At 41.1% G+C, this 14,396-nt stretch overlaps 1 protein-coding gene across 6 annotated transcripts in view; it reads left to right on the top strand.

Annotated features, from left to right (window-relative positions):
• The window catches only part of MYBPC1 (myosin binding protein C1), a 94,968-nt gene that overhangs the window by 11,608 nt on the left and 68,964 nt on the right, over positions 1 to 14,396 (top strand). For all 6 annotated transcript variants that reach the window (XM_041738357.1, XM_041738354.1, XM_041738359.1 and 3 more), the window contains exons 2-3: positions 5,349 to 5,399; positions 7,556 to 7,597. In XM_041738357.1, the coding sequence (XP_041594291.1) occupies positions 5,349 to 5,399; positions 7,556 to 7,597 (93 nt within the window). The remainder of the gene's footprint in view (positions 1 to 5,348; positions 5,400 to 7,555; positions 7,598 to 14,396) is intronic.

The raw sequence follows: 14,396 nt of genomic DNA, 5'->3' as shown, positions 1-14,396 counted from the left end.
GAAAGGGGGAATTCCTTAGAAAGGCCAGGGGTGTATCGGCACTGAGGGCCAAAACTCTAGCCTAGTTGCTCTCCTGCCCTTGTTAAGAAATGATGGGGTTGGGTAAGTGCCTCTCAGAGTCCAGCCAGCAGAAGGGTCGCCAGTGGGAGACATAGTGTTCCTTGTGGGTAACGTGGATGAAGAAAGCTGCCCTTGGAGTGCCAGCAGTTGGGTCTTGATTTCTTGGCAGCGAGGAGAAGGGGCTTTTGTGTGGGTAGGAACAGTCTGCCAGTCAACTATATTTATAGAGCACCTGCTGTGCAGAATTTAAAAAGGAGGAGGAGACGGGCCTTGTCCTCAAGAAGCTTGTGATCAGAGAGGAACAGTCCCCCAAGTACTGTAAACCTTTTACCATTCACAGTCACATTTGAAGTGGGACAGGATTAGGAGATATTTAGGGCATAGACTGAGCCTTCTTACTCAACATGTGGGGTGTGTGGACTGGCAGTATCAGTATCACCTGGGGGCCTATTAGAAATTCAGAAACTTGACCTCTGCCCCAGACCCCCAGAATCAGAATCTGCAGTTGACCAACTCCCTAAGTGATTCATATGCACACAGCAATTTCTAGAGGGACGATAGAGGTGGTGAGTCTCAAAAGTTTTGAGAAAGCAAAGCCTAACATGATAGAAAAGAGTAGTTCATTTACCTATGAGCTTCTTTTTTTTAATTAAAAAATGTGTTCTAAGATTTTTTATTGACTTGAGAGACTGAAAGCAAGAGAGATCACAAGGGGAAGGGGGAAGCAGACTCTACACTGTGCAGGAAGCCTAAGGGGGGCTCCATCCCAGGACCCCAGGACCAGGACCTGAGCTGAAGGCAGATGCTTAACCAACTGAGCCACCCAGGCGACCCCCCTTCCACCCAAATTTTTTAAAGTGATTTCTTCACCCAGTGTCGGGGTTGTGCGTACTCCACCAACTGAGCCAGGAACCTGTGAGCCTGTCAAACACAGGCATCTCGTCTGAGCCACTGTTATAAGCATCCACTCCTGTGAGATGTATAATGCGTTTATGCTCAGGGAATTCTGGTCGCAGGGTTCTTCTTCCTCTAGGCCCCATTCAGCAGGCACTGTGGAAGTCGTTGGGAGGGAGTTATTGTTGCAGAGGCAACTAATGAGTCTGGGGAATGTGCAAGTGGCTCTTAGAGGAGGGGGTGAAGCTGGGCCAATGGTGCTTGTGGGTAACAGACATGCCTTGGGGTGAGAGATGCGCGAGAAGTTCCCTTAAGCCTTGGGTGCTATGCTGCAAATGTGCATTTTCAGGCCAGGTCCTTCACTGCTTGGCCTTCACCGTTCCAGATGCGCCATTTCTCCAGGCCTAGGACAGCCAGCATTTTCTGTCCCAGAGAACTGAAGACTCTGGAGAGTTCATCGTTTTATCCTCTCTGCCCTACCAGGATTTACTGATTCCCTAGTCACTGTGTCTCCATTGTTCAAGCTCAGCAATGCATGTGAACGTCATCAACACCAATTATTATTACTATTTTACAGTGGGAGAGCAAGGGGCCTACCTCCTCTGCTTCCTCAGCCCCTACCTCAGCTCCAAGCCTGTTCTAACACGATGCAGCCCCACACCTAGGGCTAAGGCAAATCCCTAGCGAGATAAGAGTGCAGCTCTCACAGGTGTGTCAGAGCAAAATGATGATGAGCCAAAGGCTCTTAAGACAGGTCATGCTGTTATTTCCCCTGCATAGATGAGGTCCTGAGGCACATTCCACTCTTAGAGATAGGAGAACACCCACAGGAAGTTGGGTGCCCATGGCAGTAAGACCAACCAATTCACTAGGAAGAATGGAGGGATATTTTTCAAAAGTCCATCAACCCTCTTATGCTTCCACAAGTATGAAAGCTGAGCAAGGGAAGTACAGCTCCAGGTAGCAAAGCCCAGGGTCGGGGGCAGGCAGACCTGGGGCAGAGCTGTGAAGCCTCCACGAGTCTCCGTTACCATCTGCAAAGTGGGTTTAATTAAAGCACTGGCTTCAGAAAGTTGTAAGGATTATAAGACATTAACAGACACTACGTCCTCCACGCAGTGGAAGCCTATACGTGGTTATTACTTATTTATTCCTCCACTGGCTAAAAAGTGACAAGGTTTCTATGATTTTAAGAAGGAAAAGTTTTGGCTCTTCCAGTATTGGGCAGACGTGCATTTTCCTACTTCCACTTCCTGCAAACATTCTAAAAACATCAGCACTAATATCCTGTAATATTTCTGTGGTTCTGACTATAGTACAGTTGGCTGCTAATGATTGAAGTTCTGTGGATTTGTTGGAAGTTGAACTAAGCCCTTTAAATTTTCATTTTTCTTTGATTTGGGGGCATTTGCATAGAACACAGTGCTCCAAACACCATGGAAATGGATGATTCATGTTCAGATCACATTTACAGTTTCAGTACCCAAAATATTTCTCTTTTATTCTTTTGATTCTAATCTTTTGATTAGAATTCACTCTTGGCCTTACTTCCAAAATAAGACTTTAAGTAACCACAGTTTCCCTTACAAAAATGGGTTTTTGTTTACCTAGATGTTGAGAAAGCATGGGCGATGTGATAGTACTTACACGATCATCAATGAAGTCTTTTGATTCTTTTTAAATCTATTCAGTATGCATTTAATGGGTTTTCAACAACAAAATGAGGTATTAGGGAAATAGGAAAGGAATGAAAGATCCCTGTCCTTGTTCCATTGAGAGGGAAAATAAACATAGATATACTGAGAAAAATGGAAAGTAATTTTAAAATAATTAGTGAATAAAAGGTGTATTATCATGTTGTTCCGAATGCCAAGAGAATAAGGGAGGGGAACAGAAGGGAAAAATTAGCTCTGGGAGTGCTCCGAGAATTGTCAAAAAGATAGACCAAGACTGACAACACAATGGTAGTAGTTATTGCTGCAAATTATAAAGTTCTGTCTACCTGCAGGCCCTGTGCTTGCACTTTACATACATTAACATCTTGTTGTTATTTCGCATATGGTGACACCAAGGCCCAAAGAGATGAAGGGATTGCCTGGGATCACGCCACTAATAAGGCCTAGAGTCAGGATTCTAACTGAGGTCTACCTGATGCAGTCACATTCAGGGAATAAACAAAAGGTCTGTCAGGGAAAAGATCATCACTATTCAACAGGTCAGAAGTTGGATCAAGAAACCAGCTGTAGAACAGAGGGGGCCACCAGGGTGCACTAAAGGGGAGGGAAGGAGGACGTGCCTACTGGTGATGGCAAAGAGTGTAGACCTCACCAAACAGATCCCAGAGACCCTTTCTGGTAGAATATCGGGATGAAACACAGTGATCCCTGCAGCTGTGGGGAAAAGAGAGTAGAGCGCGGAGAAATTCATCTGCAGGGAGAGCCAGGAAGAGGTCTCCGGGCATTAGGCAACGACGACCCCATCCAAGAGAGTACGCTAAAGAATTTGGCTTCTTGCTCTCGGTGTCCTGATATTTGTGTGCCACAGCAGCTCACCCCAAGCCAGGAGGTCAACATGAGATTTCCATTTCTGCACTCGGATCTCTGAAGATAAAGTACTTTGACTTAGGGTTTTGTCTCCTGGTGGACGCTGGCACTGCAGATCCTTGTCGACATGGTGAAGAACCTAACACATTTCCCTCGAGGCTATCCGGGGGCCACTTGTTTCACCGAGTCTTCTGTCTACATTGCATCCTACCACATTGCCTTCCACCGGAACAGTGGGTGTGTTGTCTCCTTTGGTTTTATATTTTTCTCCCTCCTTAGTAAGTAGTAACATACTTATTTATGGTCATCTGAAGGAAAATGGCTTTCTTTTTTTTTTAAGTTGGAGTTTAGACTGAGCACAAAAAAATTAGTGATATAAGAAGATGCTGTGGCCTCCCAACAGCCCCATATCGCTCTTTTCTTGATTTCTACTGGGGTGCAGTCCACTTGTTCTTCGATGCTCATTCCAGCCTGCCTAGACTACACATAGTGATGACCTTTGGGCCACACTGATGAGAGTTGTCATTCTCTTTGCTTGGAAAGAGCCATTTGTGGAGAATACAAGTAAAACATCTTAGATCTGAACAGAGATGAAGCCCCTGGGATCCCAGGTGCTTATAGAATAAAAATTTTCTTTGATATTCACCAAGCAGGAAGTGAGTTTAAGAGAGATCGACATCATTAGCTGCCTCTTCCTGCCCTAGAGTAGGAGACGCTGATTCATACACACGTCACTTAATTCCCAGTTCAGGGGATCCAGGGGGATGCCACAGGGAAAAGTCCATGCCTTTGCGTCAGGGGCTATGCCTTTAGCTGCTTTGACATAGTGTACTCATTAGCACAAGTTCCTTTAAAAGAACTCATGGACAGACTACTCTATAATCCTGGATATCCAAGCCAGGAATAAAACCTCAAAACGAAAACTCTCAAAAAGTTGAATAAGTGTAAGTAAAAGTCGACTTCAGGGGGCATCTGGGTGGCTCAGTCAGCTATGCTTCTGAATCTTGATTTTGGCTCAGATCATGACCTCAGGGTTGTGAGACTGAGCCCCATATCAGGCTCTGTGCCTGCATGGAGCCTGCTTGAGATTCTTTCTCCCTCTGCCCCTCCTCCTCTCTCTCTCTCTCTCAAATGAATGAATGAATGAATGAATGAATGAATGAATAAATATAAAAAAAGGAAAGAAATCTACTCCAGGTATGTGCACTCCCAGAAACGACTTGGAGAGGGGTTAATTCTGTTTCCCAATGAGCCATGGTTTGCCTTGTGGTAGAAGGAGACTCTGCAGAGCCCGGGGACTTTGGTTGTGTCACCATTTGGGACATATGTCTCATGAGGGCAGGATGATATCAGAGACACTTGCTTTTTGGGGAAAGCGGGCTCTCCTTTACCAAGACCATCTTCACTGTAGGTTATATGGAATGTGAGCCCTGGAGGCCTGAAGGCACATACATGCTCCTCACAATGTCTCGTCTCATCCTCTTTGCAATCTGTGCATATAGGAAAGGTGTCCTGTCCACTTTTCCAGAAACGGAAAACAGGCTCCATGCCATTAAGTGCTCAGTCTGCTGTCTGAGGGGATAAGTAACTGCCAAAGACCCCCTGAATCCCCAATTTACCTATGCTCCATCAGTAGCCCTTGGGAAGTTCTAGAATACCATTTAGATCCTCGTGTCACACCATACCTCCAAAGGCAGTGTGTGCTGGCTGCAGGTTGATGCTTGTGCTGCTCCACCCCTCTCGTTAGTGTGCAGGTGTTGGCCCTGGAGTGGCAGTAGCCTGGGGCTGGGGAAGGTAGCTGCTGTCTGTGAGAAGCGAGACTAACACTTCCACTATTCATTTCATTTCTAGAAAATGAAGTGTCTGCCCCGGCCCCAGTTCCACCCCCACCTCCAGCCCCAGGTGAGTAAAAACACCGTTTCATGTGCTTGGGCTGCATATACAAAACGTCCATCCCAGCATGATCTGCCTCCACTGGAGCTGTGAGTTTTAACCTAACTCCTATGGAGAAGTTGGATGAGCACAGTTTCAATGAGTTTACAGTAATAGTAGTAGTAGTAGTAGTAGTAGTAGTAGTAGTAACACTGTGTTTATGTGGTCCCCTCATGTTGATCTGATTTGGATGGCATGTCATATACTCACGACACCCTCCTAGCTACGCCAAGGTGTTATGTCCCGTTGTAGCATCACAGAGGATGAAGGAGGTAAAGGCTTCACAGCACTTTCTCACATAGAGCTAAAGGCAAACGAAGCCCACACCTTTGTTGTGAGAGGAGGAAATGCATCCTTCCTCAGCCAAGAGGATGAGCAGCCTCCTGCCCACGGGAACTATGGCACCATCAAGCACCTTGAGTGAGAAATGGTTTCCCAACAGTTTGGTGGCCTCTGAGGCTCCCTCCTCCCGTCTTAGGACCCTGTTGTCCACCAGGTGGCAACAAAAACACAGGGAGTGCAGAGTTCTCCTGCCCTCATTGGAAGGTTGAGGTAAGGCCTGGGGATGTGGGCATCACTACTTCACAGGACAGGTGAAGCCTGCTTGCATGTTGACACAGACCTAAGGAAAAGAACAGGATTGGAATTCTAAGCAGAACACATTTGTCTGGATTCAGTTTGCTTGCAACCAAGTAGAAAATAGAATACAATCTGGAGAACAACAAGATATAATACAACCATTAGACTGAAACACAGGACAACACCACGAGAACCTCACGAGGCAGTCTGTGACCTAGCAAAAGTTTCTTTGGTTGACGGTGTGAAGGGAGGGGTGAAAGGCCACTGCAGACCATGGTCCAGGTGAAGGCAGGAAACAAATAGGCCTCAGTCGCTGGTGATTTTTTTGTATGGCAATTGATGAGGGGATTATGAAGCTCACCATCCTGGACATCATTTTCAGGAGGGCGCTTTGAGAAATCTGGCCATTCCCAGGAGCCCCTTTGTCCAGCTAAGGACACTGGATTCACAGCTCAAGAAACCATTAAATCCAATAATATTTCTAGAGATGGATGAGGCAGGCTCAGTACCATGTGAGTTCAAATAGGGACAAGCTCAGTTTAGTTTTCTTTCAGCCAGTATAGACGTGGGACATTCTTCTTAGGATGTTCTTCTTTGGGATATTTGCTCCTTGCACATACAGAGTTATTTTTGACAGTATGAGTGCACTGAAACCCCACAGGCCACTACAGACATAACCTTTCCCTTCTGCTCTTCAGATCAGTTGCCGTCACTGGGCCCCTCTGGAGTTTCCCCTATGACGGCGTAAGCATATTCCATATCCATCGTATAATACTGACCTCCTGCTTCTAAAACAACTCTCCTACCAAACTTTGCTAAGTAAGTTATTAGTTAACCAAGAATCAGACCTTTGTTCATCAGTACAAGAAAGAGAATTCATGCTTGAAATAATTCTTTTCTTATGTATGTCCCAAGTCATACACTGTTTGCAGGTACCTAAGTTAATATGACTCTGGACAGAGAGGAGCAAGCTAGATGGTCTGTCTCAGTTGACGAAGTCGGGTGTTACTGCTCTTGTGTTGCACTTTTTGCCACTCAGCTCAACCTAGGAGATTAGTACGTGCACCAAAGTATTTTCCTTGAAGCTACTTTACAGTTACAGATTTTATACCCTCACTCGTTATTATAATATTATTGAGAAGTCCAAACAATTGGAGTCATTACCTGGTTCAAACTTCCTTAAAAAGTCAGTCCCTTTTGGGGTCTAAACATGAAGTGACCTACATTTTATACTTGCTTCCACACCAGCGTGTTTAACACAGTCCCAGCATAGCAAAGCATATGTTGACAAAATCTGTACTGCATGTTTCTGTGTACTTTTTTCAAAATGATCAGATTTATTAATTGCTTTTATTAGAAGTTTAATGTGATTTTACATTATCATTCTCAAATTCATAACTCACATACAGCATGAATATGTAGCATCATTTGTGACCTGTACTGTTGTCATTAATTTCTTCTCTCCCACCCTCCATCCCATTACTCATCACACACTGAAATGCTTTCTTTAAGACGCTTTTAAAAATGTGCTTGTACTTTCCACACAGAACCAAATAAAGAGAAGGAAGCCGGAACTAAGCCAGCAAAAGGTGAGTTGCAGGGAGGGACCCTGAGGCTGAATGCAACAAAATTAGAAGCAGAAAGAGGTCAGTAATGATCTTTTGTTTCTGTAGTTTAGAGTTCTTCATTTGCATCTTATCTGCGTGACCAGTCAGCAAAATGAATGAATCAGTTTTCAGGAGACGCTTTTCTTTTTTCTTTTCTTTTCTTTTCTTTTCTTTTCTTTTCTTTTCTTTACTTTTCTTTTCTTTTCTTTACTTTTCTTCTTTTCTTTTCTTTTCTTTTCTTTCTTTCCTTTCCTTTCTTTTCTTTTCTCTTTTTCAGATTTTATTTATTTATTCATGAGAGACAGAGAGAGAGGCAGAGACACCGGCAGAGGGAGAAGCAGGCCTCATTCAGGGAGCCTGACGTGGGACTCGATCCCGGGACTCCGGGATCATGCCCTGGGCTGAAGGCAGATGCTCAACCACTGAGCCACCCAGGCGTCCCAGAAGACCCTTTTCTAAAAGAAAAACAACAATGATAAAAATATCACAAGCACTTGTTGAGATGCCCGCAAATTAATTGGTAGTTTCCAAGTTACGGGCATGGAAAGGAAAAGAGGTGTCTGGTCTTTGGGTTGTTATGCAAATTTGGAAAGCTATCTGGATGACATGTATATATATTTTTTTAACGAACTGTTTTTGTGTTACTGTGTGAACTGTGTCAGGTCTCAGCAGTAACTTTGAAGGTGAGCATATCATTTGGTAGCTCTATGTATTTGTGTAGACTTACATGATAGTTTATATATATTGACGATACAACAGTAAGCAAATATTATGCGGCTCCTTGTTGAACGGGAAGCTCATTCATCACTGTAATATTATTATGCCATTTGTACTTTATATGGAAATAGTCCAGTCTGAAGAAATGATGAATCTTTCTCACATACTGCTGGGATCTGTGAAACATTCACTGCTTTGTCTCCCTGTGGAGGAAGTCATTAAGAAGGTTTTTACAGAGGTAAACTTGATGGTCTTGCTTCTATGTTTGCATCATCACTCTTAAGGGTTCATCTTTTATTTGTGCATTGAATCACATAGTTTGAATTTTGGAATAACCAGTTATTTCCTGACTGCAATAAGTTGTTTCTCTTTGTTTTGGATGCTACTCAAAATCATGCCGAGTATTTCTCTGTTCTTGCTACATCATATTTCATTATCTGATTCCTGTGGTATTATTGTCTCCTATACAGTAGTAAAATACTTTTTTTTTTCTTTCTTTCAGTACATTGGACCTCTTTTCTTCAGCTCACTTGAATTTATGGTCTCATAAATGAACACATAATGTTAGTACACTCACTTTGTCCTTGACCTTCAGTGGCTCCCGTGGATAGTAACATGAATACAAATCCTGGCCACATGGGCTACAGTCTAAAGGTTATTTGCTTATGGAATTCAGACAGTTCAAACTCCTAGAACTCCTTCCATGAGATGGGTTCAAGGATGTTTAGACTTCCTGGCTGAAGCTATTGTAACATTATTCTCTACAAGGCCAATGGCATACACCTCTGTTTCCAAATTTGGAAAGGTAGTTGGACCCGGCTGTAAGGCTCAACTAACAAAGTTGATGATATAATCCCAGAGTGCAAGCTGTCAGCATTTAAACAAAGCCCGCTCCTGACCCTTAATGTGAAAAGTCATCATGTTGTATTTGTATGCTTAAATGAGAAAATGGTTAAAATCAACCAGTCAACCAATCAACAAAAACTCTTTTCTACACGCAGAACAGAGTAGGATGAGAGAGCAAGGCCGAATGACTCGGGCATCCTGAAATTAACAGCACTTTTTCTGACATTTGTGAAAGTTAAGCAAGGCCATGGCCACATGTAGTCACATGTCCAGCCACATAAACTGCCATGTTTGTATTTGCTCTACAAGACAAGAAAGCAAATCGAGCTATGATAGAAAGTGATATCCCTAAATAAAGGAGGTCAGCGGTTGGAAGGACTGATACACAGTCCTCTTCAACTATTACTTTCATCAAGGACAGGGAAATTTCAAAGAAAATGCTCAAGTAGAAGGTAGATACACTACTCACAGCTGTATGCATTGCCCTGGTTGAGAAAGAAGGCTTGCGTGAGCAAAACCAAGATTGATAGGTGCAACAGGACCTTTCCTCCAGCCCTGACCAATGTCCCTCCCTGCCCTTCAGCCTCCCCCAGCCCTCAGGCTATTTCATTGTTCTTTTTTTTTTAATATAAATTTATTTTTTATTGGTGTTCAATTTGCCAACATATAGAATAACACCCAGTGCTCATCCATCTCATTGTTCTTTAGCCAATCAATTCAGGTTCCATTCCTCGGTGCCGCTTAGTTCACTTTCATCTGCCCTTCCTCTTCCTGATTTCCCTTGGACCTGTTGCCTCTGTTGCTAAATCGCTCTTTTCTCCACTTACTCACCTAGTTGTGGTTCACTCCTTTCCCAAAGAGATTGTACATTTTTTGACAGTCAGGTACCATGTCTTAACACCTCTTTGGTTCCCTTAGCTCACCTCTTGCACTGTTTGGCAGAGAGTTGCATGTAGCAAATTCCTAATAAATGCTTGTAGAATGAATGATTGAATTTCCAGGTGGGCTTAGCTGTGAATCATATGGACAGCAGTCAGCTAGATAGATTTTTCATCCCATTCTCTATGTTTGCTGGGCAGGAGCATGACTATCTCATGCATACTCCTAGTCAGTGAGACTCAGGATAAGATACCTGTGCTGTGCTTTCTGAGTGTTCTTCTTCAGAACAGATGGATGCTTTTTACTCTAAGGCCAACTCACTTAAAATGATTGAAATGGTCATGCCTGGATATTAGTACATTTTCAGCACCTGAATTAGTCCTCTATCAAATTCTTTGAAGTATATTCAATTAATAGCCCCAAGACTGTCACCAGTAAGAACATTATTCACAGCAATGTAGCTTTAATGTTGTCCTCGGATTGACTGAATCTTTCTGCAGCAATCTGGAAATGTCCTAAAAAAAATTATTTTTATAGCTGGAGGATGTTGTTTGGTTCCTCTATCAATCTTATAAGTAGTGTTTGTGGTTAGATTTGCCAACTTTTTCACATTTACTAAGGGTCTCTGTCTGGGAAATAGCTGATTTCCCAGGAAGGGGTTTTAATATGTTTCATTTGCTTATCTCTGGAGTTGTCCATCCAGCTGCCTTGCTCCCTTGTACTGCCAACTTTGTCCTGGAATTGAAACAATAGAGATGACAACATGGAAGTGTGTATAACCAAACAGCAATACCAGAAATTAGATGTACAAATTTCTTCTAGAGTAATCATACTGGGGAGCAATGTCCTTATAAAAATGGCTTAGAATTCCTCCAGAATAATTCAGGTGGCCAATCAATGGAGCACTAAGTATAAGTTCTCCTTTTCTATATGTTCAGGAAGACCAAAGATCTGTCTTTTATTTCAATGTCCATTTATTCAGCAAGTTTTCACTCAGTGTTGTCACGGAGAGCCATGTGTAGAGAACTATGTGGGTGATCAAGTGGGATCATACTTTTTTTTTGGTCAGCCAACCTTGGTACATGTGAATACAGGGTAATGGGATTGGGTCTCTTGTTTACCTTAACAATTGGAGGTTCAAAACTGGTCTTGAGAGTGCTTCCAGATGTGTCAGAGCATTAGAATCAGACATTACTTTGAAGATTAGGATTCATTTTGATGCTAACTTCTGACATTAAGATTTTTCTTTGTTTTTGCATCTTAATAGCTTATAGTCTAGATTTTTTTTAAGATTTATTTATTTATTCAGATTGAGAGAGAGAGAGAGGCAGAGACACAGGCAGAGGGAGAAGCAGGTTCCATGCAGGGAACCTGATGTGGGACTCAATCCTGGGTCTCCAGGATCACACCCCGGGCTGCAGGCGGCGCTAAACCGCTGCACCCCTGGGGCTGCCCAATAGTTTATAGTCTTATCTATATTTTGGTAAACCCAACTGGGATATTTACTGCCTTTTTAAATTTTTCTTCCAGAAAAAAATATTTGGCTTTGGTAATCACTGCAAGTTAATAAAGACTTATTTTCTTTTTCCAGGCATTAACATTAGTATTACTGCATAAACAATCGTGAATGAAACTCGTGCCTATTAAAGATCTCACATAACATGATGTGAAGAGTCTTTCATTTGGCCCAAATGTGGGTGGCAGATGAGGAAGTGAATCAGCAGAAGCTCCAGCAAGTTTTCTCCTAAATGATATGATTTTTTTTTTAATTAAAAGAATGATTAGACTTTTTTCTTCATTTAGATCCCTTTCCTGCAATAACATTATTCTGGTGCTTTTTACTCACATGCTAAATTTTTTTTGAGCAGTTTTACCTTTAGGTATCAGACAACCAACCATCTAATGAGCTTTCTCTACACTTTATAGTTAACATTACTTCTTCATAATGATCTTTGTTAAAAGCTAATATTACCATACTTTTCAATTCTGTGACACAACCATTATAAGTTGCAGCATTGGTTTAATAAATTTGGAGAAGAAAAAAACTCATCAAAATGATATATTTACTGTAGGATGAATCCTGATTTTAGAAGCATCAAGATATGGAGACATGTGCCTTTTCATTAAGAAAGTATGAGAAATTAATCAGATGCCTCCAAACATGATGAATTCATGTTAGCCATTGGTGCTATTGCCTTCCATACGTGGTTGTTGTTACTGCTGTTGTTATTTTGGTCATGGGAGCCAATATTTTCCACAACTGATTTCTCTGCTTGAGGATTCATAGCTTGATCACAATCAAACAAGGTATTATTGTATCAGCAGTTACTTGAGGCTTGTTGAGAATCACATATATTTTATGTGCTTTTGGTCTTTCCAAAAATCTCATCAATTGTCCCAAGTTTGTATGACTTAAAAAATTAATTAAGAAAGGCAACTTAAATAGACTATATGTTGAAGTTTTCTTTTATGCCAAAGAGAGTATATGAGACCATAAGAATCTATATAGCCTACTATCTCTGCAGTTCTTTGCTGGTATTCCAGATTTTATGTGTGCCCCCCTAAAATCTCAGGCTTGCATTATGAAACTGAGTTTCTTCTCTACTTTCCAGGCCTTCTTCTCTGGGAACTTCAGTCATTTAAAGAATCATTTTTATGTTTTTACAAATGCTATTTTCCCATGACTCAAAGACAAGTAAAATTCTGCTTTGGAAAATTTCCCTTCCGTGAGCTTGGGGAGATAGTCTGCAGCTCTGGTCTGAGGTCTTCAGATATGCTATATTCTAAAGAGCCAAAACCAGATGTTTAATCATCATTGTAGTCTTTTAAATAGAATGAATTAATATAATTAATATAATTAATTAATTAATTATTAATATAATTAATAGAATGAATTTAATGACTCACATATTGTATTGTTTCGTTTTATTTGAAAATATTCTTTGTATGATGCCATGTCTTTCCTATATGTGTTGTTCAATTAGGCACAATCCAGAAGAGCTGGATATTCAGTTTCCCTTCTAGCAATAGTCGCTGTTTTCCCTCCATAAATAAGAACAATTAGACCTTTTATTCTCATCCAATTCAACCAAATGCAAGCAGGCAACTTTTCAAGAATTTAAGGTCAGGATCCAATATCTTAACTCCATTTCCCAATCCAATGGGATGCCAGGACCAAAGCTACTTTTGAAAGGGGAAAATAAAAAACTTTGCCCCTGGCCAATTATATTTCCTAGCACTTTAGTAAATTTGAAAATATATGTATAATGAATCACCAGTTGAGAAGTAATTGCTGTTTGGAAGTGATATTGGATCATCAGAGTATCATTTCATGACACCTTGAAGCACTGCAGCTGCCTTAATAGTTTAAAATAATTGTGCATGTCGCTCTAAAAGTTTTTTGTTTAGAGTTTTTATTTAAATTCTAGTTAGTTTAACATATAGAATAATATTGGTTTCAAGAGCAGGATTCAGTGATTCATCACTTCCATATAACACCCAGTGCTTATCAAAACAGTGCCCTCCTTAATGCCCATCGTCCATTTAACTCACCTGGCCCTGCCCACCTCCCTCTATCATTTAGTGTGCTCTGAAACTACTCACCCATCAAATTTTTGCTTAACAGGTGGGTTCTCTTTTCATTTTAGTTTTATGAAAGTATGTAAATACTCTTTTCTCAATCATTTTGCGTTCCAAACAACCAACTCAATTCACTATGCATAGTGCACAAAGCAAACAAGCAACCACAAACCCTGTGTAAAATGAAGTGTTCATTTGACTCAAAATGATTCCAGCCTCTAGTTTACATATCATAAAGGAGCTCCTTCCTAGGATTTGGTTGAGGTTTAAAACTTAATTTTCAAGAATTTTGACAGGACTTTAAATCAAGATTCCTTACACATTTCAGTAAAAAGCCTCTGAATAGGTTCCAAGAATAAAATGTTAAATATGTAATTAAATGCCTGGCATTTAATTATTTTGTTAAAAAATAATAAAACATTCTTGATTGGTCGTTTTAGAAAAGAAATTTCAGGCTAGTAAATAATCTTTGTAGTAAATATTCTAACAGATTATATAAAAATGTGCTATTTTACCTCTTGTTGGGAATTTTTAAAAGCACATTAAATTTAACAGCTGTGTTTTCTGTATCCTGTCTTATATAGTCATATTGGTTTGTGGTATGAAATTCACAATTATTCTAGCATTTTAAGTACAACCATTATTATTATTATTATTCACACTAACATTAACTTTTTTTTCTAACATTAATTTTTATGCTTTGGGAAAGGAGAGGCAGAGATTCAGGTGATGCCAAATGCCTATTTAAGTATCTAAAGTT

Source organism: Vulpes lagopus, chromosome 23 (genome assembly GCF_018345385.1).
Source record: "Vulpes lagopus strain Blue_001 chromosome 23, ASM1834538v1, whole genome shotgun sequence".
In the NCBI taxonomy this organism is placed as follows: domain Eukaryota; kingdom Metazoa; phylum Chordata; class Mammalia; order Carnivora; family Canidae; genus Vulpes; species Vulpes lagopus.
The sequence above is the reverse complement of the archived record's forward strand: the minus strand, read 5'-3'. Positions and strand labels throughout refer to the sequence as shown.